The sequence below is a fragment of the Poecilia reticulata genome, chromosome 16 (assembly GCF_904066995.2).
Source record: "Poecilia reticulata chromosome 16, P_reticulata-male-v2, whole genome shotgun sequence".
In the NCBI taxonomy this organism is placed as follows: Eukaryota; Metazoa; Chordata; class Actinopteri; order Cyprinodontiformes; family Poeciliidae; genus Poecilia; species Poecilia reticulata.
The window spans coordinates 25,825,707-25,848,485 of NC_088845.1; the positions used below are offsets into that span (position 1 = coordinate 25,825,707).

Here is a 22,779-nt window from a genome sequence, read left to right on the forward strand (position 1 = left end):
TCAAGGAATCTCATATTCTCCATTTTATTCAGACTACCACGGCATTTTGCAGTCAACTGTGTTTTTATTGAATTGCATCAGACTTAAAAGGGAGAAAATGAAAATGCAAGCAGTAATCCTGTACACGTCAAAAACAAGATGTTGAGTTATTCGAGACCGTGAACCCAATGCAGCAGGAACCAACATGCAGTCAAGCATACAGCCATCCACCTGCTGACGCTAAATTATAGCTCCCCTCCCTCCTTCTGTGACTGAAAGCAAAAAACCCACCGATTTCATTCATGTGGAAATAAAGAGGTCAACTTGAACGACACTTTCCAAGATGAGTTAAAAAGAGAGAAACGCTTGAAACTTTGTGACAGCTTTTGACTGCAGTGACATTCCAACCGCCTTTTAACAGCTCCGTTTTTGTATCTCCGACGTTCGTCCACCTCCGTTTTGAGCATGTGCAGAAATGAAGAGGGGGAATTAATCCCACCTTGACTCTTAAGCGAAGAAGCCTAGATAGAAGACAAGACGTATTTACAGCTAAACGAATGGATATATATGAGAAGGCTCAGATAAAGGTGCTCAGGTTATTTAGAGTGCATGTAGCATTTTCATAAAAAAAAAAAAGAAAAGAAAAAAGAAAATGAAGGGCTTTTGGCAGGTTCCGCCGAGAAGATTTACAACACAGAACTGTGAAGCTGCTCCACTCTGCTCCCTTTTTTTTTTTTTTTTTTTTTTACAAAGTAGACAGGAAACAACAGGTATGAGCTGGAAAGGCAGCATGGTGTCGGACAGACCCTGCATTCTCCGGGATTTATCAGTTCTCTGTAGAAATGTGCACATCATGTTCTGCATCAGCTTCAAGAACACGTCTGAAAAAAAAATAAAAAAACTGCTTAAACAAGCTGCGGATATTTTTTTTTGTTAAAGTATTTGCACCACTGCTGCTAATCAGTGTGAGTGTGTGTGTGTGCTCGCTGCAGTTTGTTTCCTCAGCTGCACACTCCTCCTACTCGCCTGTTTTGCACATCTGAGTCAGCATTGTATCACCGTAAAGGCATTTGAAAAGCAGCCTGGTACGGGAACATCTACCACTACGACAAGAAAAATATGCAAGTGCCATCAAAATCTACTCATAATGAGCAAAATGCAGCTAGTTGCTTTTTTTTTTTTTTTTTTTTACAAAAAAGGAGATTTCCAGCAAATAGACTATAATGCATTTTTGTTCTTATTACAGCAACCAAAAACATTCCAGGTTTTGGGGCGACATTCATTCATCATGAAAATAAAAATTAAAAGAAAAGTTTTGTCGCTCTGCACCTGAACAGACCGCTTACTCTGTATGACAAGAATATTTACAAACATGTTACAAAACCAAAAAACGAAAACTAAACTAAACTAAACGTAGTAGTGAGAGTTCTGCATCAAGTCCAGCTTTGGCACTCCTCTTCACGTCGGCGTCCGTTCTTCACCTCAGTGCTGTAATCGTCCCTGGCGCTTTGTGATGACATCACAGACACATTGTGTCTCTGATTGGTCGTCTTCACTTGCCCCATGATGGCTGGAGAATCAGCATTTAAAGATTTGCCTTTCCTAGAACAGGAAGAGAGATTTATAATACTAGCCAATATTTTCCTGCTAACAGTTAAAAATCTCTTTTTGGAGATAATTCTTTTTTCTTTTATCCATCTTATTTACATAAACAAACCTTCTCTTTGCCCTTACGTGACCATAATTATCTGCTTTTGTCTGCACGTTTGATGCTAATGGCGGTGCATGCCTTATTTCTGAAGGACCAATCAGACATAATTACACACCAGCAACTTCCTAGATGGCTGCAGAAGCGCAGCTGTGCCCTCTTAAAGGAACAGTTCACCATTTAATTTCAGCCAAGTCACAGTCTGTTCCTGCCACCCATTTATTCTCTATAGTTCGTCCTGTCAGGAGTCACGGAGGGCTGGAACGTCTCCCAGCATCCACAGAGGAAAAAACTTGGCAACGCAGCAGCAGCGGCATCAGCATCAGCATCAGCAATAACTGATTCTGAGGGCTGCAGACTAAAGCAGAAAAGTAAAAGTTTGGTTTAAAAAGTGAATCAAACTTAAATCAACCACATCACTTCCTCTATATTCCCACAGGTGTATAGATGATGGATTTTACTTGTCAATTAGATCTATTATGTTAAAATTTCTAGACATTTAAGGGGCAGTGTTGTATGTTTTTTATGTAGTCCCATTTTATAGCCCTATCTAGTAACTATGTTACCCTCAGTTTTCAGAAAAAAAATCATATATCAAATATGACTTAAAAGAAATTTGATTTTGTAGTTTAAAAACTTGAAATTGATCCTCTGTCTGTTTAAAAACTCAGAAAGTCATCACAACATGGCTCCTCCTTTAACAATGTTCCTATCAGCATGGCACTGAGAAGTAGCTCCTATAATGAGCTCAGCAGATGTGCAGCTCTGCCAGGTGTTTGCTAATTGCTGCTGGCTAGTCTGAAGGAGCTGAGTGGGGGGGAGAGCTGCTCTGTGATGCAGAAGGTCTGAGGAGGAGTTTCATCCTCAAAACTGCTACAGGACATCCTTCCTGCCCAAAGCCATCACCATCCACAATAACTCTTTGAAAAATCTTATTTGATTTAAAGCAAACATTTAGTTTGCCTTTGGCATCAATAAAGTATTTCTGAATTGAATAAATAAAACTCATGTGCAACCAGTTGCATACAAGTTAACAAAGCAGATTCGGATGTAATTTAATCCCACTGTTAATCCAGTTATTCCGTGCAGGGGTTAGGATGGCATACAAATGCATGCCACACTTATAATTATGCAGTTCATAATTATGCACCTTTTTTTTGTTTTTGTCTAATAAAATAAGATACAGCTCGAGACCGTTATGTGACAAAAGCCAAAAGGGGTGTGAATACTTTTAGAAGACGCTTTAAGAACAAACAGATCTAAACCTACCGTCACCCAGTCACTCTTCCTGGTTGCTCCATACTCATAACACCAGTGTCGGTGGCCAGTCTCTGTCTCTCCGCTCCTTCTGTCTCGTCTCCAGCAGTGACCTTTACCCACCTAGCAAGAAAAAATATTTAAAAAAACCAACAACTTAATTTAAGCTGTGCATTATTAGATTTTATTGACATAAAGAATAAATTCAGATTGAAGAAATGATGGTTCACAATGTCTATGAAGAATTACCTGATCCGCCTGTTTTTTATGCAAACAAATGTGAGTCAAAATGTTTTTCTCCAGTATGAAGCCAATGTTTTTCTTACCTTCCTTTGTCAGATGCACTGCAGCTGTTCTGGTCCTGCCCGGTTCGGCTCAGATCGTTCACGCCCTGCGCTAGTCGCCCGGCCAGCCGGCGTCCTTTGTCTTGGCCGGACAGTTTGGAGTCCTCCCCAGCTGCTACGTTCCCACCAGACTCCTCCGCTAGGATCAACAAGTTTCAATTTTTAGAGCCTCAGTCCGGTGGAATAATAATGAATCAAACAGAGAACAGAGTGTCCTCCGGCGGGACTCACCATTCAGAGCCTTGACTTCCAAGGAAACGGCCTGGTTGTCATCAGAGATCTGGCCGTTCTGGTGCTGGCCCGTGTTCTGTTCCTCGGCGAGGCTTTGCTTCTGGACTGCGTCCATCCAGTCCAGGGTCTCGCCGTTCTTGAGGGCCGAGCGGTGGTCCTTGAACCAGCGGACGATGTCGGTGCGGCCCAGTTTCGTCTGGAGCTCCAGCTGGCTGTACTCCTCGGGGGAGGGCCACTGGGTCCGACAGAACATCTGTGGGTAAAAGCACAGCATGTTCATCACTAATTAAGCAACGCATCTTTAAACATCAACAACAAGTGGATCCGTGGGCGTCAGTAGCTGCGTTTTCATCGACCACATAATTGGGAGTTAAGCGGCATGATTTTTAACGACTTACTGCGTCGGCAAGCTTATTCACGTAAAATGTTATTTTTTATTTAATGATAACACAGACATTTCGAAAACACTTTCGATAAGACGTTTTTTGAGCTAGGACCAGGTGGTTGTTCAGCCGTATTGAAATGCGATCAACAACCGAATGCATCCACTAGCGGAAACAACAAAGACGACAACAGGAAGTGGTAGGAGGATGATGACGTGGCATGTTTTTTAACGACTTACCGCAATAATTTAATGGAAATATCACAATTGTGGAGGTGGGGGAGGGCTGACATTAGCAGAACATCGACAAAGTTTTGTGCACATTTGTAAGGGAAATGCAGTTAATGTTTCATTGTTTTGACTAAAACAACAATGAAACACCACGAGCCATGTGATCATGTTTCTACTGGCGGAAAAGATGAAGGAGGCAGCAGGAAGTGGTAGGATGATGATGGTGTAGCATGTTTTTTAACAACTTATAGCATGAACAAACATATTCACATGTGATTTTAAATGCCTTATTTAATGGGAACACTGCAATTCCAAAATGTTATGTTTTAACTAAAAAATAAATACAATCCATTAAAGACAGGCTTTCATCGCTTCTCACCTCCCTGAGAAGGGCTAGCGTGCGACTGGAGATGGGCGCTGGGCTTGAGGAGACTGACAGGAGGGGAGGATGAGGAGAAGACGAGTTGAGTATGGGAGGAGATCTTGAAGAGGAATGGGTGGGAGGTTGAGGAGAGGACGCTGCGAGCACAGGGGGGGAGGTAGAAGATGAAGAAGAAGAGGAGGAGGAAGGAGGAGGGTGAGGAGAGGAACGAAGAGCCTTCCCGTCCTGCTCCCGGTGAGAAGCCCCATTCAGCAGCGCCCCTCCCGCCCGCTCCGGCCTGTCCTCAGAGTTCCTGGAGGCCATGGTGAGCAGAACCTTCTCCATGTTGTCTCTCAGGGCGCGGCGCTCCGAAAACCAGCAGTCCACCTCCGTCTTGGACAGCCTTGTCTCCTGAGCCAGCTGGTCTGCGGCAGAAACAAGACGATTAGAAAAAAAAAAAAAAAAAAGAGAGAAAAGATGGTCGTTCCCCTTTTCGACAAACCGCAGGATTCAGTCACGCTTCGGGGGGGACTTGAAAACGGGGCCTCATTAAAAACGTCGCCACTATTCCCGTCATGGCTGCAGCCACGAGAGAGGAGCGCCAGCTCCTCCGGGGTGAAAAAAAAAAACCGAGTCACATGCTGTGGACTTGTGTAAGTGAAAGAAAACAACCTGATTTTTTTGTGATTTAAAAGTCTAATTCATTGGCAGAAATGCCAGAGACGGCGGGAACATTACAAGTTGCTAATTAGCCCGACTGGTATGCAGGAGACCAGAAATGGAGATGAATATGTTTGTGACTGGCTACATGTCTTTGATTAGTCAGTAAAACTTAACACGGTTTCAACCAATTACCTGATTTATCCTGTCAGGATTTCCCAGGAGGATGAAATCATGTAAAACTAAGAGGTCTGAGTTGGACATGTGAAGACGCTTTAATGCAGTACACAGCAAAACTCTGATTTGCTTAGCACAAAAGTATTTACACCTTTTAAATAATTTCATATTTTGTAATGCCATAACAACAAAATTGAGATTTTCGGTTGTACGTTCTGTGTGTGTCTATCGCCCAGTGATGGACTGGCAACCTGTTCAAGATGTACCCTCCATGTTTAAGAGGGAATAGACAATGGATGGATGGATTACAATTTTTAGTTTTGCAAAGGTTCCCAATTGGATTTAGATCTGAACTTTGACTAGGCCAGTCTACCAGTTGAATATAATATCATTTACACATTTCCCCTGCAGTTCTGGCTGCATATTTAGGGTTACCGTCATGCTGGTAGGGAATCTCCTACCTGAGTTATAGATCTCTGCTGCTCCTCCAGAGCATTTCTAGTCTCTTACAACGCCTTCTAATTATTATTATTTTAAAAAAATGTCACCTTCTTTTCCATTTCACAATAATCCACTATGTTTGTTGGTCTTTTGTATGAAATCTTAACGCATTATGTTTGAGCTTGCAACGTAACTACATGCTGAGAAGTTTAACAAGTATGATTACCGAGAAGTGGAAGTAAGAAGATAAAAGTTTGCGCGCCTGTTTGGACTCCTTACCGAGCTCCTTTTCCGTTGGGGAGCTGCTTCTCTGGAAACTTTCCTCCAGCGCCTTGAGCTGCTCCGATGTCTTCCCCTTCACTCTCTCCAGCAGGGGAAACTTACTCGGGACAGCTTTCTTAACGGGGCCGTCCAGAACGGCAGGGGCCGCCTCTGCTTTCACCAGCACAGGTGGAGAAGCCACGCCTCCAAGAAGACGCACACAGATAGACATAAACGGCACTTAGTTTTCCATCACGTAGGACAAGAAAACGCAGATAAGGCATCGTTTAGAGTGAATTTTCTCTTCTTACATACTTTTGAGATTGAGCAGCCTCTGTTCACTGAACCACTTCTTTATCTCTCCCCTGGACAGTCCAGTGGTCTCTATCAGCCTGTAGATCTGCCACAGTAAACAGCGTTAAAGTAAACAGCAACTGTGGTTTACTGCTGCTGATAGGTGTGGATTTAAGAGGAAAAACACTAAACTGGGAATCCAACCATTGGAGAAACAATTATGTTTATTACTGCACAAAAAGATGTCATTCCACTCACTTCTTACCTCATCTTCCTCGGGGAAAGGACACTGTGTGTAGCTGGAGCGCAGCACTGACAGCTGCTCGGCCGTTTTGTTCGGGTCCGCTGTGAAAGTCAACATTTTGGGCGACGCCAGCTTCGTCGTGGCCGTCGACGCATGGATGGTCTGAATGATGGACGGCCGCTTACTCTCGGTTGCGATCACCGGAGTGACCAGCGGTCGCTTGAGCGACTGTGCCACCTGCAGGAGTCAAAACGGTTTCTCTCACTGATCAAGTTGTGATAAGGTACTTCTAACGGGTCCAATCAGAATCTGCTGTAAGCAACATTCACTTTAAAGTTTTAATGTTTAAAACGTCATTTCCTCTGTTGGTTGTCTACCTGGCTGGCCACTGTGAGCGCCAGTGGTGCGCATGTGACACTGGAACCGTTGGCCACAGGAGTCAGCACCAGGCTGTTCTGGCCCAGGATCTGACAGGGGAGAGACTGCAGGACAGTGGCAGCTGACGGCAGAGGCTTGGAGGAGCTGCTGTTGGTGGATGAGCTGGAGCCCAGCTGTGAAGCCACCACTGTCAGAGTCTGAGGCACTGATGAGATGGTGCCGTTGAACATTTTCTTCCTCGCTTCTTCTACCTGAGACATCAAGAATGAGATCATTTGGAACGTTTTAGGTCAAACTGAGCATGGTTAGCAGGGCCGGATTTACAAGAACCGGGGTCCCGGGCCTGGAGCCAGATTTGGTGTCCTATCCACTACAGTAAAAAAATTTCTACTAATGCAAATTACAAAACATCAATAGAACAGAAAGGGGGAAATTATGGTATAACAACAGCAACAGATATAAATGTTCACACAAAAAGTTCCTAAAGTGTTAAAAATAATGTATAAAAAATAAGCTTAATAGTATAAAAGGTTATCTTTAACATAAATTGATGCAAGGTAGGTTTAATGCATCTCCTGAGAAGTGGCTCCATGTTGTTCCCAAAGAAATTACTATAGCTTCTTAACTTTTAAATACTTGAGAATGTTTTATGTTCATAAAACCCCCAAAATATTAATAGAACTAATCAGATATGGGACTATGAATTTTATATAATGTACAACACAAAACATGCATTCATTGAAAGCCCCCCAAAAATTGGGCGCTGGGCTACGGCCCCAGTAAGCCTTTTCTAAAGTCTGGCCCAGGTTGTTAGGTTTTCAAAATTAGGTACAATTCTGTTTACTGTTGTTTATCTACCAACAGCTCACAGTAGCAACACACACAGCAAAGAGAAATTAAGATAAGAAATTATCATTGCACCTCTTCAGGGGACCAGCTGATGCCCTGCTTGAGCCGCTGAGTGGTGAACCAGACTTTGATTTGCTCCTCCGGGTGTTTGGAGGCCGCGGTGAGCCAGGAGAGCTCGGCCTGCGTCGGGTAGGGGAACTTGTTGAAGGAGGAGATGAGCGTCAGGTTGTCGTCCAGGGACGGGTTGTATTTGGTTGTGTTCAGGGGCACGGCGATCTTCGGCACCTGAAACAAAAACCGAGTCAAAATGGCAACCGGAAGGATTTTTCTTTTTTTTTTTGTAAATTCTCAATATTATCAGTTAAAGGAATAATGACTAATAAAGTACTATTACCTGATTCTGGATCAGCTATAAAAAATACCCCCCATCACATCAAATATAGTTTTATTTGATTGAATGACTTTCTGTGTTGGGTGGTGAATTGCAAAGTTTACGCCGTTCTGAAATTTCCCCAAATAATTGCCAACATTAGTAGGCAATATTTTCACAAAATAACTTCACAGGGATTCTAAACCAATGCACTGCCAAGTAAAATCATTCACCCACTATAAACTTTTTAATATCTGATCACGTTACAACCTCAAACTTAATAGCACTTTGCTTGGATTCAAAGTGATACACAAAGTAGAGTATGAGGGGAAATGGAAGGGAAGCACAAGAATTTGAGAAGTGAAATGTGTATATGTATTCACCTCCCTTTACTCTGATACCCCAAAATTAAAACAAGAGTCTAATACACTAATTGGGACAACTGCAAATTCTGCAAGACAGGGCCATCTACCTGGATGGAAATGCGGGGCAAGGAGAGCATCAGCTCTAGATCAGCAGCAGGTAGAAGCTGTTCACAGGACGACTATCGGCTGGGCACTGCACAAGTCTGGGCTTAGCAGAAGCACGGCAAAAAAAAACCCAACACTGTTCCAGATACACAAGTCCTTTTTAATGTACCCATTTATGGGACACAGTTAATATTTCACATAAGCTGCTCTGGTCAAATGAGACCAAATTGAAGCATTTCTTGGCATATTTTGACTATTATTTTATACAATAATCCCCCCTGGAGCCTTCACTTACTCTAGCCATCTGTTTTGGGGTCACAAATTGAACCAGTGACGCCATGAGGCAACTCCTACCAATGCAGGAGAGTCAACGAGGACAACTGAATGTGGGAGAGCGACTTCCTAACAACAATGATTTTCAGCAATAAAGCCATAACCAATGATTCTATCACAGCGACTACACTTCACAACTAAAAACTCATTGGAAATTGTTAATTTGTGGCAATTTGATGCGCTCCGTTCATTCTGACTGAAACTGAGCTTCTTTGTAAAGAAGAAGAAAAAAGAAGTACAGTCTCTAGGTGTACAAAGATGGTAGAGACATTCATATCCAAAAACACTTGCAACTGTAAAGGTTGTAAAGGTTAGTCCTACAAAGTACTGACTTAAGGAAGTTTCATAAATGCAGAAAAGGCAGAAAAACCTATCTGGAGAAAATATTTTCCGTTGGGACAATAATAAAATCCCAATAACATATATTGAGGTTTGTACATCCAACGTGATAAAACAGCAGAGGTTTTCCCTTTGTCCTACCTGGGTATAATTTATAGGCTGCTGTAAAGAAGGCATGATGTGAGAAAGGCTGTCTGCTTTGAGCAGAGTCGACTCTGGGATAATAACGGTCCCGTTCACATTGAGCGCCGTTATTGGTTTCTTGGCGAGCTCTGGGGTCAGTTTACTCATCTGCAATTCTGTCCGTTTGGTGTCTGTAGACAAAGTTTTTGGTTTAGCAGTTTTTACTGTGTTGGTTTTGATAAGCGAGGAGCTTCCCAGTCTGTCCCCTTTGCCAGGAAGCGAACCCAACGTGTTATAAATGACTGCGCTGTTGCTGCAGCCTTCTATCGTCTGTTCCAGGATTGTCTGGTTGTTCATTTTGATGCGTTTGAATTTGAAGTTGCTCTCCCCGGGGTGACATCTCTCGTTGTGCTCCGTTAGGGTGTCGAACTTCTTAGTGTTGAAGTTGCAGACAGCGCACAGGTACAGTGGGTTGAGGATGACATTTGGATGGTTGGAGTCCACGTGTTCCTTGAAAGTGTTAAGATTCTGTGTGGAAAAGGTGCAGTATTTGCACTCGTAGCCCCCCTGCTGTCTGCGCTGAGGTTTGGAGGGGTCTGGCGGCTCCTTTTGTGGCTTGTCAGGACCTGTGGGAGCGTCCGAGGCTTTGCCTGTCCCGTCTGAGTCTGTCGGTGGCTCTGCTTGCACTGGATGGTCTGTATTCATAGGCACCTCATCCTGAACATGGTTTTCTGTTACCTAGCAGAAAGAGAAGGCAAAAGTCATTAGATTAGATTTTTAACTTGTATATAAATGTTTAGTTAAACCTTTTGCTATGTAAATGAATGTAATTAGGATCTTCTTCACATAAAAAATCCCACCAGGGCCTCCAAATGTTACAATAAACAAAAAAACAAACATTAAAAAAAAAAAACAATGCTCCTGCCTCCATATTGTGCGATTCATCCTCATCATCATCCACCTCCAACTGTGTCTGCTCTGGTCGGATCATGCAGGGAGTGGAAGCTTTGCGTCGACTTGACATGATGATTTCAGGTTGCGGGTCAGGAATGTGCTTAGAGTTGCTTTTGTCTTGGCTCGGGATTCCAAGATGGAGGACCACTGATTAAATACAGAATGACTGTCTAAAGCGGAGCCAGACGGATCAAACGCAGACCAGAACGGGACTTTCTGGGACTGTCACAGAGAGACGTCAAAGAAATATTTTGGTATTTGTAGAGAGACCAAATACGATAATGGGAGATGAAGGACTGTTTGCAGAGCAGCGTGGGCTGGACTCGTTGACGGTGTCAGCTCCAGCAATGGCAGCTCTTCTGGATCTTCATGACAGGATGCTGCCTGGATGGGAGACAAAAAAAGTCAGCAAATGAGAACTGATCATTCCCAACAGTAGAAAAATGTTTTCACGTTCATCTACAGTTCTTCGACCTCTGTGCGGATAGCATGAAAACTTCTGCAGAGCATAATCAATGACAATGCAATCATTCAAAAGCAAAAGTCAAGATTAAGTGTTTGAATGTTGTCTGGTGTAACAGATTACCACAGTTTTCAAGTTTCAAGCTGAATGTCGATGGGTATAAAACAGTAGCTGGCAAATGAACGGCACAGCAAACAGGCGGTCTACAGGTGGACTGCTTCAGAAAAGTCTTTGAACAATAGAACAAAACTGCAACAATGCTTTTTCTTTTGCACAAACTACTGTGCAGGCAACAATCTTAAGGAATACCTGCGGCGAACCACTGGAAGATTAAACGAAAGGTAGTGTGCTGCTTAATGAGCATTTGTTGTTTCATGCTGGGAGACTGGTGGAAAAGAATGTGACAAAAAAACGAACAAAAATAGAAACCTTTTGACAATATTGTGAGTCAAAACTCCACAACTTCAGGCAAAGCACAAGCCAGCTATAATACTGGCTGTAAAGTGTGAGGAGCAACTGTCAAAAAACGTAATGTGCTAATTGAATGAAAAATTATTAAGTACAAGGCTGGGAAAGGAAAATACAAATTAAGGGTATCAACAACTTGAACATTGTAAATATTATTATTTGTAAGTCAGATGATAAGGATGATCTTTTGTTAGGTTTTGGTCTGCAAACCTGCAGATCCACATAATAACTCTGTTGCGTCAGATTCACTGTGGCGATACTGTAGCTGGGATGCAAATATATTCAGATCTGCTGCTGTCAGGAACAAGAGGACTGTCCAGAGTAATGCTGAATACTTATTCAGCTGATTGGACCACAAAGTGTGGATAGAATGACAAATCAGAGATAAATTAGATTCACATTCGCATCTTGAAGAGCCAAGAACAGCTTTATTGTGGAAAATGACACCCTATCAAGAAGGAACATTCAGAAATATCAGAAGAAGTGTGAGCTGGGGAAAGTTTTCTTGCAGGCTAATGAGAGAGAAGCTTATCTGACTGAAAAGGCCCATTGATATTCTGGAGGCCTCTCGCACAAGCTTTACTCTCATATTCACATGAGTAAAAATCAAATGAGTTCATGCAGCTGCGGTGCTCTTCTATCGGGACTTAATGAGGTTCCATAAAACATGGCACAGAAGAACGAGTCCTCATTCCAAATTAAAATCTCACTTACACAACAGCGCTTTATTGCTCCAGTAATAAAGTAAAAATAAACAGAGGAAGTCTGACGCTTCCAAGCACAGACGACCCAAGGCAGTTTCATCAGCTCTGGATTTACTTTGTAATCACCTCCGAGAGTCACGATCTCGATGCGAACCTCTACAACATCTCCTCCATTTAGAAAAGCACCGAAGCCTTTGAGGCCTGCATGCTGACATCCCAGCCACTGTCCCAACGGGTCTCGAATCTTCCAACGTCCCACTGAAGCATCGTCAGGAAACAGCTGCACTGCCATGGTGTTGCTATGACAACAGCGAACGTAAAGTACCACAAGCTGTACATACATCGTCCAACTGCATTCAGGTTTGTTTGCCGTCTCTTAAGAGGCAGAGGAGGAGTTAGAATAAACTAATGCACCTGTTATGAGGATGGGTGGTTTGTGAAATCGGGATGGTAAATTTAGCACCAAAAAAAAACTTCCATAAATGATCATTAACAAATTAAGCAGTACACACAGTAGCAACTTTATGATGTGCTTTCAACCCAAACCGAGTAACAGTATATTTTTGAAAGGAAGTCAACTTTTCATTTCTGGAGGCAGAAAGGTTGGAAGTCTTAATCCATGTTTGTGTACCTACAGTCTCCTTCCTGTTCAATTCTACTTCTGATGATGTTCCTGCTGTGTAGCAGGTAGATTTTCTATGCAGCAACACCTACCGTTTAAGAAAAGAGGTGCGACAATTGTAGCAACCAACAAGTTGCTTGCACCATTGCCGATATGTGGTTCTGGTGTCAATCTGTATATTTTACAGACCAAAACCCAGATTTGTAATTGGCTCATTACAGTTGGAAAGTTTGCAGCATGCTGATTTGAAAGCTTAGATCTGCTGTGGGCAATATGCTGACAGTTTTTTTAAAACTTATTTTTATATATTTTTTAATGACAAATTAGAGTGAAATGCCCGTTTTGAAATATTGTCAAACTTTCTCTGCGCAGTCGCTGTACAAAACGGGGCGGTAATGAGATCTTGTGCCACAAGATATTTTTGCTTCACTTTTATTAGCCACATCCAGGTTTGGCTATTGCCAAATAATTTAATCAGAACCTGCATAAAAACATGAAGTAGGCAAAAAGATCTTAAAAAGCTACACATCCGAAGAAACACAGAAGAAAATCATTGATAGCTTTCATTCTAGGAAGGGTTATGGTGCCATTTTTAACATCTTGGGACATCAGCATGGTGGTGATTCTATGTAGCGAGTTACTACCGCTGACTGACCCCTGACTCAGATGATAAAATTTTAACCACAACCACCGTTGACCAAAAAAACAAAAAACAAAAGCTGATCTAACATTTGCCACAAAACATACGAAGATCCCCAAGATATTTGGAAAATGCTTTGTGGACTGCAGAGACAACAGCGAAACTTTCTGGAAGATTTGTGTCCTGTAACATGTGGTGTATAAATTAACAGCATTTCAGCATAAGTCAAACAAGGTGGAGGTACTTCCTGCTTCACCACCTTGATGACTTGTCATAAAATCCTGAAGGAGAATGTCCATCCATCAGTTTTTTACTTCAGCGTTAATATTCAGCATGACAAAGCACAGCAACCCTGATATGCTCCAAAGAAACCAACTGAAGGACTAGGTTTAGCGGCCTAATCAAAGTCCAGGCTCAACTTTAATTAAGATGCTGTGGAAAGGCGTTAAACAGGCTGTTCATACTGCAAACCTCTATTGTACATAACTTAACACAATTCTGTGTTTGCAGCATGCTGATTTGAAAGTGGCGATGGGAAGTAATTTCCTGTTGCCACTGGTTACAGTATATAGTACACCATCTAACTCCAGCATAGAACTGCATACAGTGCACCATACACCATATGCCCCTTGAAAAGTTTGATTCGTCTCTGCTGAAATCCAGTTAACATCGGATAAGGAGGAATGGAGGGATGCATCTGTCAGCTGCGACTGAAGTGCCACTTCACATGACCTCCTGAACTTCAGCTGCCACACTGCTGACACAGCATGAACCCTCCTCAAAAGCGATGATGGGAAAGACAGATCAGAAGCAAAGAGAAAAGCCATTGTGCTGCAGCTGAATTTTTATCTCCTACAGTGGATCTATGCAAGCTGAGAGGGAAGATGAGCCATCCCCTTATGCAACACCATTTAGTCACAGGAACTTATATGACAAGCACTTAGTGTCGTCAACAGGATGCACGGAGAACATCAGATACTGCTTTATGTAATAAAAAAGTTGCTACCGTGCCACTTGAGTAAAAAAAGAACAGTGTTCAAAACATGTCAGATTTTGAGCAGAAGTCAGAAAGGCAGACATTATCGTACACAATGTAAATACAAACAACTCAGCCAGTTTGAATTGTGGCAGTCAAACATGTGTGCCCACCATCTCAAACAGAGAGAAACGCCTGAGCAAACAGATGAACACTGGAGATAGACCAACACTCTTCTTCCTCTCTCAACATTTTTCACTGGAGGAGGGGCGGCTCTCCTGCTGCTTCACCGAATGCCATCACAAAGAATCCATGTTGTTAATCATATCATATCTGCAGCCTTTATCTAATTTAGTCATCTTTGTAATACACTAACAGACTTTCAGTCTCAAGGTAAAATAATATTAAGTGTTTTTTTTGTCTGATGTCCTTGAAAAAAGATATATTTTTTTGGACTCTGCAATCTGTTGCCTGAGTTTTAAACAATAAAAAAGTATCTGTTCTTCAAGATAGAAAATGTTTATTAACTGTGATCTTTGCTCTAAAACTTGAGCTGCGTTCACAAGTTAGGTCAGACCGTCGGCCTCCCACCTGTTCCATTAGTGTGTCTAACCCAGTCAGCCAATGTGTGCAGAGTGAGCTCCGTGCCAGAGCCACAAACTCCCTACTGTCTGGATGCTCATTAAACTTGTATGAATACTGAGCCTGGCTGCCTCTAGCCTGGCCGTCTGTCAGTTTGTGTTGTCCTGTTGTTTGGCTGCCTGGTTGGCATCATAATAGTGCAGCCATCTACCTGAAAATGTTAAGTAATGCGATGAAGAAGGACAGACAGTAACAAGGTTACGCTACAGACAGTAAGACAACAGGAATCAAAACAATGCCATCCGGAGCCGCTGCTCTGACGTATGAAGACAGACAGACGATTCGATATGTCAGAAACACAATAGGGCCATAGGAAGGATGTGCTATCAAACAGCACGGAGAGGCAAATGACACAGAACAGATGAGTCACAGCAGTACGCTCAACTCAGTCCCTATTTCTGTGTGCCATTAAGGTAATCTCACACTGAGGAAGGGCAGATGCTTCTCACTTGCCGCATACAAGATCTGGAGTTTCAAAGAGACTGTTTAGCTGAACCTGTCATCATAAAAATACCCATCATAGCTTCTCTGTGAATAAAAAACCCCAGCTAGACTTGTAATGAAAGATCTTTATGTTGTTCTTTATGTCTTAAGACATTTTTACTTGGGGATCACTATAGTAACTGCTGCCAATGTGACTAAGACGTTCTAGGAAAAAGTTGTTAGACATTATTATCTTGTCAACTTGTGCTACAAGGCCTCAAAATGTTACAAACACCCACATTTCCAGTCAAACTCAAGTCATCTGGCTGTTCTCTTAATGCGACTGTCTGGTGAAGTAAGTGTCAGCCACTATGAGCCACAGATATGGAGATGTTTCAAAGTGCATGCTTTAGGCTTGTATTTGTTGAAGTAAAAAGGTTGTACTTCTCGAAAGGCCTAGGTGTGTTGAAAGAGGTTACGTGTGAAGACTACTAGTTAGATTGTCTAAAAACACTCAGTTGAATTAGAATCAAAGAAGTCTCCCGCATGTGGAAATGATCAATCCATCTATCCATCGACATGGCACCACGGGGGTGAAAGGTCCAGAAAAGAAACCCAGACATCCTCCTGACATTCTCCAATGCAATCTGGAGGATCGCAAAGCGTTTATAGGTCAAAAGAGATAAATAGTGCCTCCAGCATGTTCTAGGTCTGTTGAAAGCACCTCTTAAGGGAGATGCCCAGGAAGCATCCTGATCAGATGCCTGAACCATCTCAAACTTTTTACACTCCTTACCCCATCTCTAAGACTTGACCCAGCCACCCAGCAGAGGAATCTTTTTTTCTGCCACTTGCACCCAGTATCTTGTTCCTTTGGTCACGATCCCCATCTTATGACCAATAAGGAAATGTTAGAACATAGTCAGACCAGCAAATGAAGGAATGCACTTTTTGGGTCAGCTTATTGTTCATCACGACAGACTGGAGGAAAGTCTGAACTACTACAGATGAGGACCAAATCTCCTTATTAATCTCATCATCACCCCTTCAACTCCTGGGCAACCAAAAACCCAAACAGATCCATGACCCAAAGGAAGCAATCCACCGTTTCCCAGTTAAGAACCAGTTGTTTGGCAATAGGTACTTCACAGACAATTTGTGAGCACTCTGACTGAGGAACCGTGGCAAAAATTTTTAAGTTGCCATTTTCGTTGGACATTATCTACTGGTGCAAAAATAAAGGGGCAGTCATAACTTTTTTAATAATTTCTAATTCAAACTCTAAAACACAGAAAGAAGCATTTTGTGTATATTTGACATTAGGGTCAACTTAGAATTAGACAAGCACAATAATATATGGAAACCAAATGGCATTCTTGGTATTCCAATGAAATATGACCAATTTCATCCTCATGAACAGAATACATTTCTACACCTCTTGTGAACAACCAGCCAGCTGAAAGTTTGGTTGGGTTGTAAGAATCTCGATGGTGAAATCAAGGTGGAGAATTAACAGTAAAGAAAGGATTAGTGGGTCAAGAGAAACAAAAACAAAGGCATTCAAGTGAAGCCTCTCCGACTCCTGTGCATGAAGAACAAACCAGCAGGACACACTAGAGCGCAGAGTGAGAAAGCAGTCAAAATCCTGAAATGACTCCTCTGTTTTTTACCAAACAAAAAAATCTCAAAAACCTGATAAGATTTGACATATCAGAAGCCATTTTTCTTTTTTACTACAAACAGAGGGCGTGCCCTCCCTGCTCTGGTAGCTGGGCTCGGTGGGGCGTGCCCACCCCCCAACCCCCATCTCTTGTTCTTTTTTTTGGAGCGCTTTTCCCTTCATGATCCACAAGTGAGCCACTGCAGCGCGGAAGTACAATGAGTGTGTGTCGGCAAGACTTGTGTGGGTGAGGAGAAGCTCCGGCACAAACGCAACGCGTCCCAGAAGGAGGGAGATGGAGGCTGAATTTCGGACTGTCGCAGAATTAATTTAAATCTCATCACGCGGCTCCTCTGGAGCAAAGCGAAGTGCTGCACTGTGTTTGAGTGCTCGCTATGTTCTGCATAGCAACAGAGCAGTGCTACTTTTTGCAGGCCTGCTATGAAGACTACTGTAAATGTGGTTCAGTAGCAAAAAAAAAAAAAAAAAAAAAAATATATATATATATTCCTAAGCAGAATCTAGTCTGCAGCTGGTATTTACTCCATTAATATCTGAAATGACAAGTCAGAAAATATGAAAAATAAGAAGAACATACTGTACCAAGGGGCATGGTTTTACAGTACAGTGGTCTCACTAAGTCGAGATGTCAATACACAAAATAATCTTCAGCCAGATAAGTTTGTCTGGTGTTCATATGGATTATTCTTTGATACACAACATCTAGTAATTACTGCTGCAGATCAAACACACATCAATGGTTTTCTCCAGCAGCTAAGTTCTAAATACTGTCAAAAAACAAAACAAAACAAAAAAACCTCAATCTTTTGAAATACTCATTAAATGCGATAAAGAATCCTGGTGCCTCAGACCAAGACAGTAGATGTGTTTAAGATGCAGGACATGGGGAATACATAAAGATTTTTGTTATATTGTTCTGCTTTCCCCTTATTTAAAAAGTTGTTTAAATTTGATTCAAAACTTCAGGGGAAAAAAAACCTGATTATTACTGCTTAACCTTCACTAAACGAACCTATATTTAGTGTAAAGGAAGCATTTTCCAAAAAGCTGCTCTGAATTGGATCTGAAACGTTCATCTCTGCTTAATCTGGCTTATAAAAAATAAAAATAATTTATAAAACACACTAAAAAGGGACTACTTCTCCCTCTTTTCCCTTCACTACCTGTCTCCTTACAGAACGCACAGCTACACTGGGACGCATATACAGGGCAGGCTATAAAAATATCCAAGTGCGGATGGTTGGGTTACTATGGCAACGCTGTAACCAACAGAGAGCGTGGTGTGCGAATGTGTGCTTCCATCCTGGAGCAGAAACCCCGCAGAGGTCAGAAACCGTCACGACAGCTGCGATGCTTGAAATCCAGTTCAGCTACACCTTTCAGCGGGAGAAACTCGCAGCTTGCACACTGACAACACTGACAACTTTATACAAATCTGCCTAAATAACTTGATCGCAGGTAAAGAACATCGTGTTCAACAAATCAAGGCCACAGGTATAAGGGAGTCTTGGTTTTCTCTGTTGCCCCGTTTACCAGGGTTTTTATGTTTTTCTGCAGCGTCTTCAATATCCCTTCGATATGTTCAGCATTTTGCTGTTTTACAGCCACAAACATCAGTGATTTCCAGTGGGATTAAAGGTAGCATAATTATGAAGTGGAAGGAAATGGTTCCACTTCATAATGGTTCTGATTTTTTCCTCATACAAATCTGAAAAGTGTGGCATGCACTTGTATTTTGCCTCACTGAGTCAAAACTTTAACACAGGATAGTAATATTGCACTTCAGCTCCAGTTTGAAGCTGGAAGAAAAACCTCCATCCCGGTTTGAAATTTTCAGCAGTACTGCCCCGAAATTAGTCAAGACCAAAAATATTTACACCCTTTTAAAAATTCTTGATCATATTTTTGTATGTTTTCAATTATTTTTATTAAAACTCATCTTTTGAGGATCTCCTTGCCATAACCCTAATCTTGAGTTCTCTGCAAAATGTCCCCATAGGAATCAAATCAGAACTCTGGCTGGCCTTCTCAAAAACAATATTACTTCCAATCAGAAGAAATGTTGATCAAATAAAACTTTCAACAAAAGTGTGTGAAGAATATTGGGCTTAACCTCCATATTCCTGTCGAATGACCCAGCTTAGCTTTTCCTGCTGAAGTAAAATATCCCCACAGCATTTTACTTCCACCACCATGTCACATTGAAGGCGTTGTGTTTAACTCCAGAGTTCGTTTTCAACCACACATTTTGTTTTGCATTTCAATCCGTTATAACTTCACCTTATTTTGCTTTATGTTGGTTTAATCACACAAAATAAAATAAAGTTTAAACAAAGAATTACAGCTAGAATTAACCTTTGCTTCGATTACTGAAAATGACCCTGACGAACAAGGTCAGCATAAGAAAACAAGACTGTAAAGAAGAAAAGACTTTGTTGTTGCTTTGACATAGTTCTGCTACAACAAATCCAGACATACTGGATGAAAGCATTCTTGATTTTTTTTCTAGGAAAAAAAATGGGGCCTCCAATATAAAGAGCCCCCCCTTGACAAGGCTCTGCAATCTTATTTCCACCTCCTGTTGTTTAGTCGAGCCACTCCTCCATTCTTCTTTTTCTCTCTCCCACAGCCTTGTTCAAGACCAGCCAGCCACAGCAACACTGCGTTACTCTCACTTGATGGTCTCAAAGCAGTAATTTAACTGCATAAACCATCCGAGAATGGTCCACAGTGTCTTTTTCCAAAGAGAATCTGACTGTTCAAGTTTGTAGAAACATTATCTAGCTCTTGACTGTACCCCCAAATGAGAGTTTTATAGAACTTCACTTACACGTTTCCAATAGTTTAATCCCTGACATTCAGTCCTTTTTCACTGCAACACGATCCAGTGTTTTTGGATTCCAGGTAAGCCTTTGTGTTTTCCATGAACCTCAAACACCCGGCGTCCCTGGGGGACCGAATTTCCCACCTGTCAGTTTATGCCTTGGCTGCAGTAGGTGGGGCGTGTGAGCGAAGGTTCCTAGCAATTTCTTATTGGCCTCAAACGGACAAAAGGGGAACCTAAGCTCTTCCAGTGGCAGACACAGTGAAAAGCTCTACGGCTTGGACCCTCCATTTTCTCATTTGACCCCACAAACATGAGATTCAGAGGACGCAGGAGGCTATGCCACACGTTTATGCATGAACCTCTTCGTGACATACAGTGCCGCAAAAATTATTCACAACCCAGAAACGTTTTCACATTTTCTCATGCTACAACCACAAACTTCAACGTGCTTTACTGAAACTTTATGTATAAAACTAACAAAAAGTAGAGTATATATAAAGTTGAAGGAATATTGATTAGTTGTAAGTTTTTTATTTTTCCACACAGTCCACTTATTTACTAATTAGGTAACTTCTAAAGACAATTTGATGCTATGTTTTTTTAATTATTTAGTGTTAGAGTAAAAGTATATGAAAGGCTATTTTGTTATTTAATTAATAAGATTTGGATTTAAAGGCTTGAAATATTGTTTTGTGATACAATTGTGATAAAAATAAAAATTGAGATTAAGAACTATTTGTTACTTATTTTTTAAGTAACTGAACGGCTGTGAATGCATGACATCAATTATAGCTCCCCCCCAAAAAAGAACAAAAACATATCCATTCGTGATGCCAGTCACATAAAGACTGCACGTGTAATTTGATCATATCTTCAAATGTACTGATATTTGTTGATATTCTCAATGGAGAAAATAGTAAAAACAACAATTCAGACAATAAGCAGTTAATTTAACATTGAATTGGATTCATTGCGACAACAATAAATCGAGGTTTTTATGACAAAACGTTTTCCATATAAATAGCAAATAATGCGATCAATGTTTGCCCCAGTTACATTCCAAAGATCATACATTGCAGTTTGTGGTTGAAACGTATCAGAACGTGGACAGTACATGGCGTATGCTTCAGTAAGGTAATGAAACATGGATTGCTGTGATGCTAATGAATGATCTGCTGGTTCTGAGCAGACAGCACAGCAGAACGTCCATAACACTGCAGTGAATATGGTGGAAAAAAAGAAAAGCTGCTGGGTCATGTACAGCGGGGAAGTTTAATACATGACTACACACGCTTATTGCTGTGCAAACTCCTCTGCACTCTTATGCTCAAATACAACCCAATCCCACAGCGAAGCTGGAAGGATTTTTAATGAATTAAGATGCTCCGGTGCTGATGAAGAACCCGGCTCCAAACACTGAACCCGAGTGGGCAACCGTTCTCTCACAACAACAGTCTCAGTCGACTCTCGTATCTCCTTCATGCTGCTCAGACATTCTGACTCCGGTGTGTTTCTTTGTCCCTCCGTGGCTAACTCGGAGTCACCTTTAGCTCGGTTTAAGGTTTTAGAATACGAGATCTGGACTGCGTTCACGGACATAAACTGATGTGACCTTATGTGCCTTTTACCTGGAAATGTTGATGTGACGGAGCACTTCCAGGAAGTCTGGAGCCAGCATATCTAAGCCATTTACACTGAAAATTGACACCAACATGAAGAACTGTGTTTAAAGGTGAAAGGACATGAATCTACTTTTAATGTCTCCCCGTTTACCAAAACTCTTACGAACAGCGCTGTAATTGTCTCGTCCTCATTTCTCTCTCTCAAATATCACACCTACTCCCAGTCGCAGCCTCCACCGTTTGACCCCCCCCACCTACAGGTGATGAGCTCATCTCTGCGGTTGCCTTAGTCACCTAACAACACGTCTGAGAAGCTGGCAGAGAAGAAGACCTGAACCAAAAAAACGCAGGAACAAAGCTCCGTGTTAGACGCCAGTGATGTCACCCACGAGGCCCGGGTGAGCACGGCAGGCCATGATGACAACAGCCTCCATCCTCCGAAACCGTGATGACTCACTCCGGCGTTCCACAGAGAGAAGGGGCAGCCATTATACGGCTCGGGATGAGATGTGGAAATCTAATGTGTGGTTATGAAACAATGGATGGTTCTAATCAGTATGCAAAACAAGAAAACATGTTCAACACCCCACCGCCCCCCATTAGTTAGACAGCAGATTATACAAGCACACAATATTTCCATCAGTGACATCTAAAACAGAAGGAGAAAAAAAAAAAAGCTCTGTTATAACAGTCTCTGGACGCGCTCCGTAGCTGTGTAGGATCAGAGTTCTGGATAAACGGTTTGAAGTTGGAGACGCTCAACATTTTACCCCAATCTACAGAAATAGAAGCTGGCCTTTCAAACTATGTACTGTTTATGTCAAACAGAGTTCAAAAATGAACACACCACGCTCCAACATAAGGATGTGCAAGAACAGATGAGAAACAAAGTCACTGACATTTATCTGTTCTGAAAGAGCTACAAAACCAATTCTAAGGCTTTGAGTTGCCAGAAAATGACAACGGTCACAAAATAACCAAGAAAGACATCTAACACACTGCCAGGGTTTCTGCAGGTTTCACCAGCTCAAATTTAATTCATAATGATCCTAAAAGGGTCATAACTTTAAGATCTGCATCATGACAGAAATGTACGAATGAAATTGCATATTTTATAAAGTAGTGTCAACCTTTTTTGCACAGAATGCCCGTAGCGTCATATCAGTTGATAACAGAAGTGAGACAGTGGCAAAGACAAACGTCGTCCGGCCAACTGGCAGTAATTCACACTTACCGATGATAGATGCACAAAAGCTATGTGGCTAGCAAGGATTTATTAGCAGCTAGTTAGTGGGAGCCTAAACTGCCTCAAATCACAGAACGTA

At 41.9% G+C, this 22,779-nt stretch overlaps 1 protein-coding gene across 1 annotated transcript in view; it reads right to left on the reverse strand.

The window, feature by feature from the left end:
- The window catches only part of zhx2a (zinc fingers and homeoboxes 2a), a 28,361-nt gene continuing 5,582 nt past the window's right edge, over window positions 1-22,779 (reverse strand). Inside the window, exons 2-13 of the mRNA XM_008432016.3 lie at window positions 10,358-10,770; window positions 9,451-10,170; window positions 7,870-8,082; window positions 6,948-7,199; window positions 6,592-6,807; window positions 6,348-6,432; window positions 6,051-6,236; window positions 4,512-4,918; window positions 3,520-3,772; window positions 3,271-3,427; window positions 2,957-3,067; window positions 1-1,581 (exon numbers count right to left, since the gene is read on the reverse strand). Of these exons, the coding sequence (XP_008430238.2) occupies window positions 2,959-3,067; window positions 3,271-3,427; window positions 3,520-3,772; window positions 4,512-4,918; window positions 6,051-6,236; window positions 6,348-6,432; window positions 6,592-6,807; window positions 6,948-7,199; window positions 7,870-8,082; window positions 9,451-10,170; window positions 10,358-10,456 (2,697 nt within the window). The 5' untranslated portion in view covers window positions 10,457-10,770 and the 3' untranslated portion in view covers window positions 1-1,581; window positions 2,957-2,958. The remainder of the gene's footprint in view (window positions 1,582-2,956; window positions 3,068-3,270; window positions 3,428-3,519; window positions 3,773-4,511; window positions 4,919-6,050; window positions 6,237-6,347; window positions 6,433-6,591; window positions 6,808-6,947; window positions 7,200-7,869; window positions 8,083-9,450; window positions 10,171-10,357; window positions 10,771-22,779) is intronic.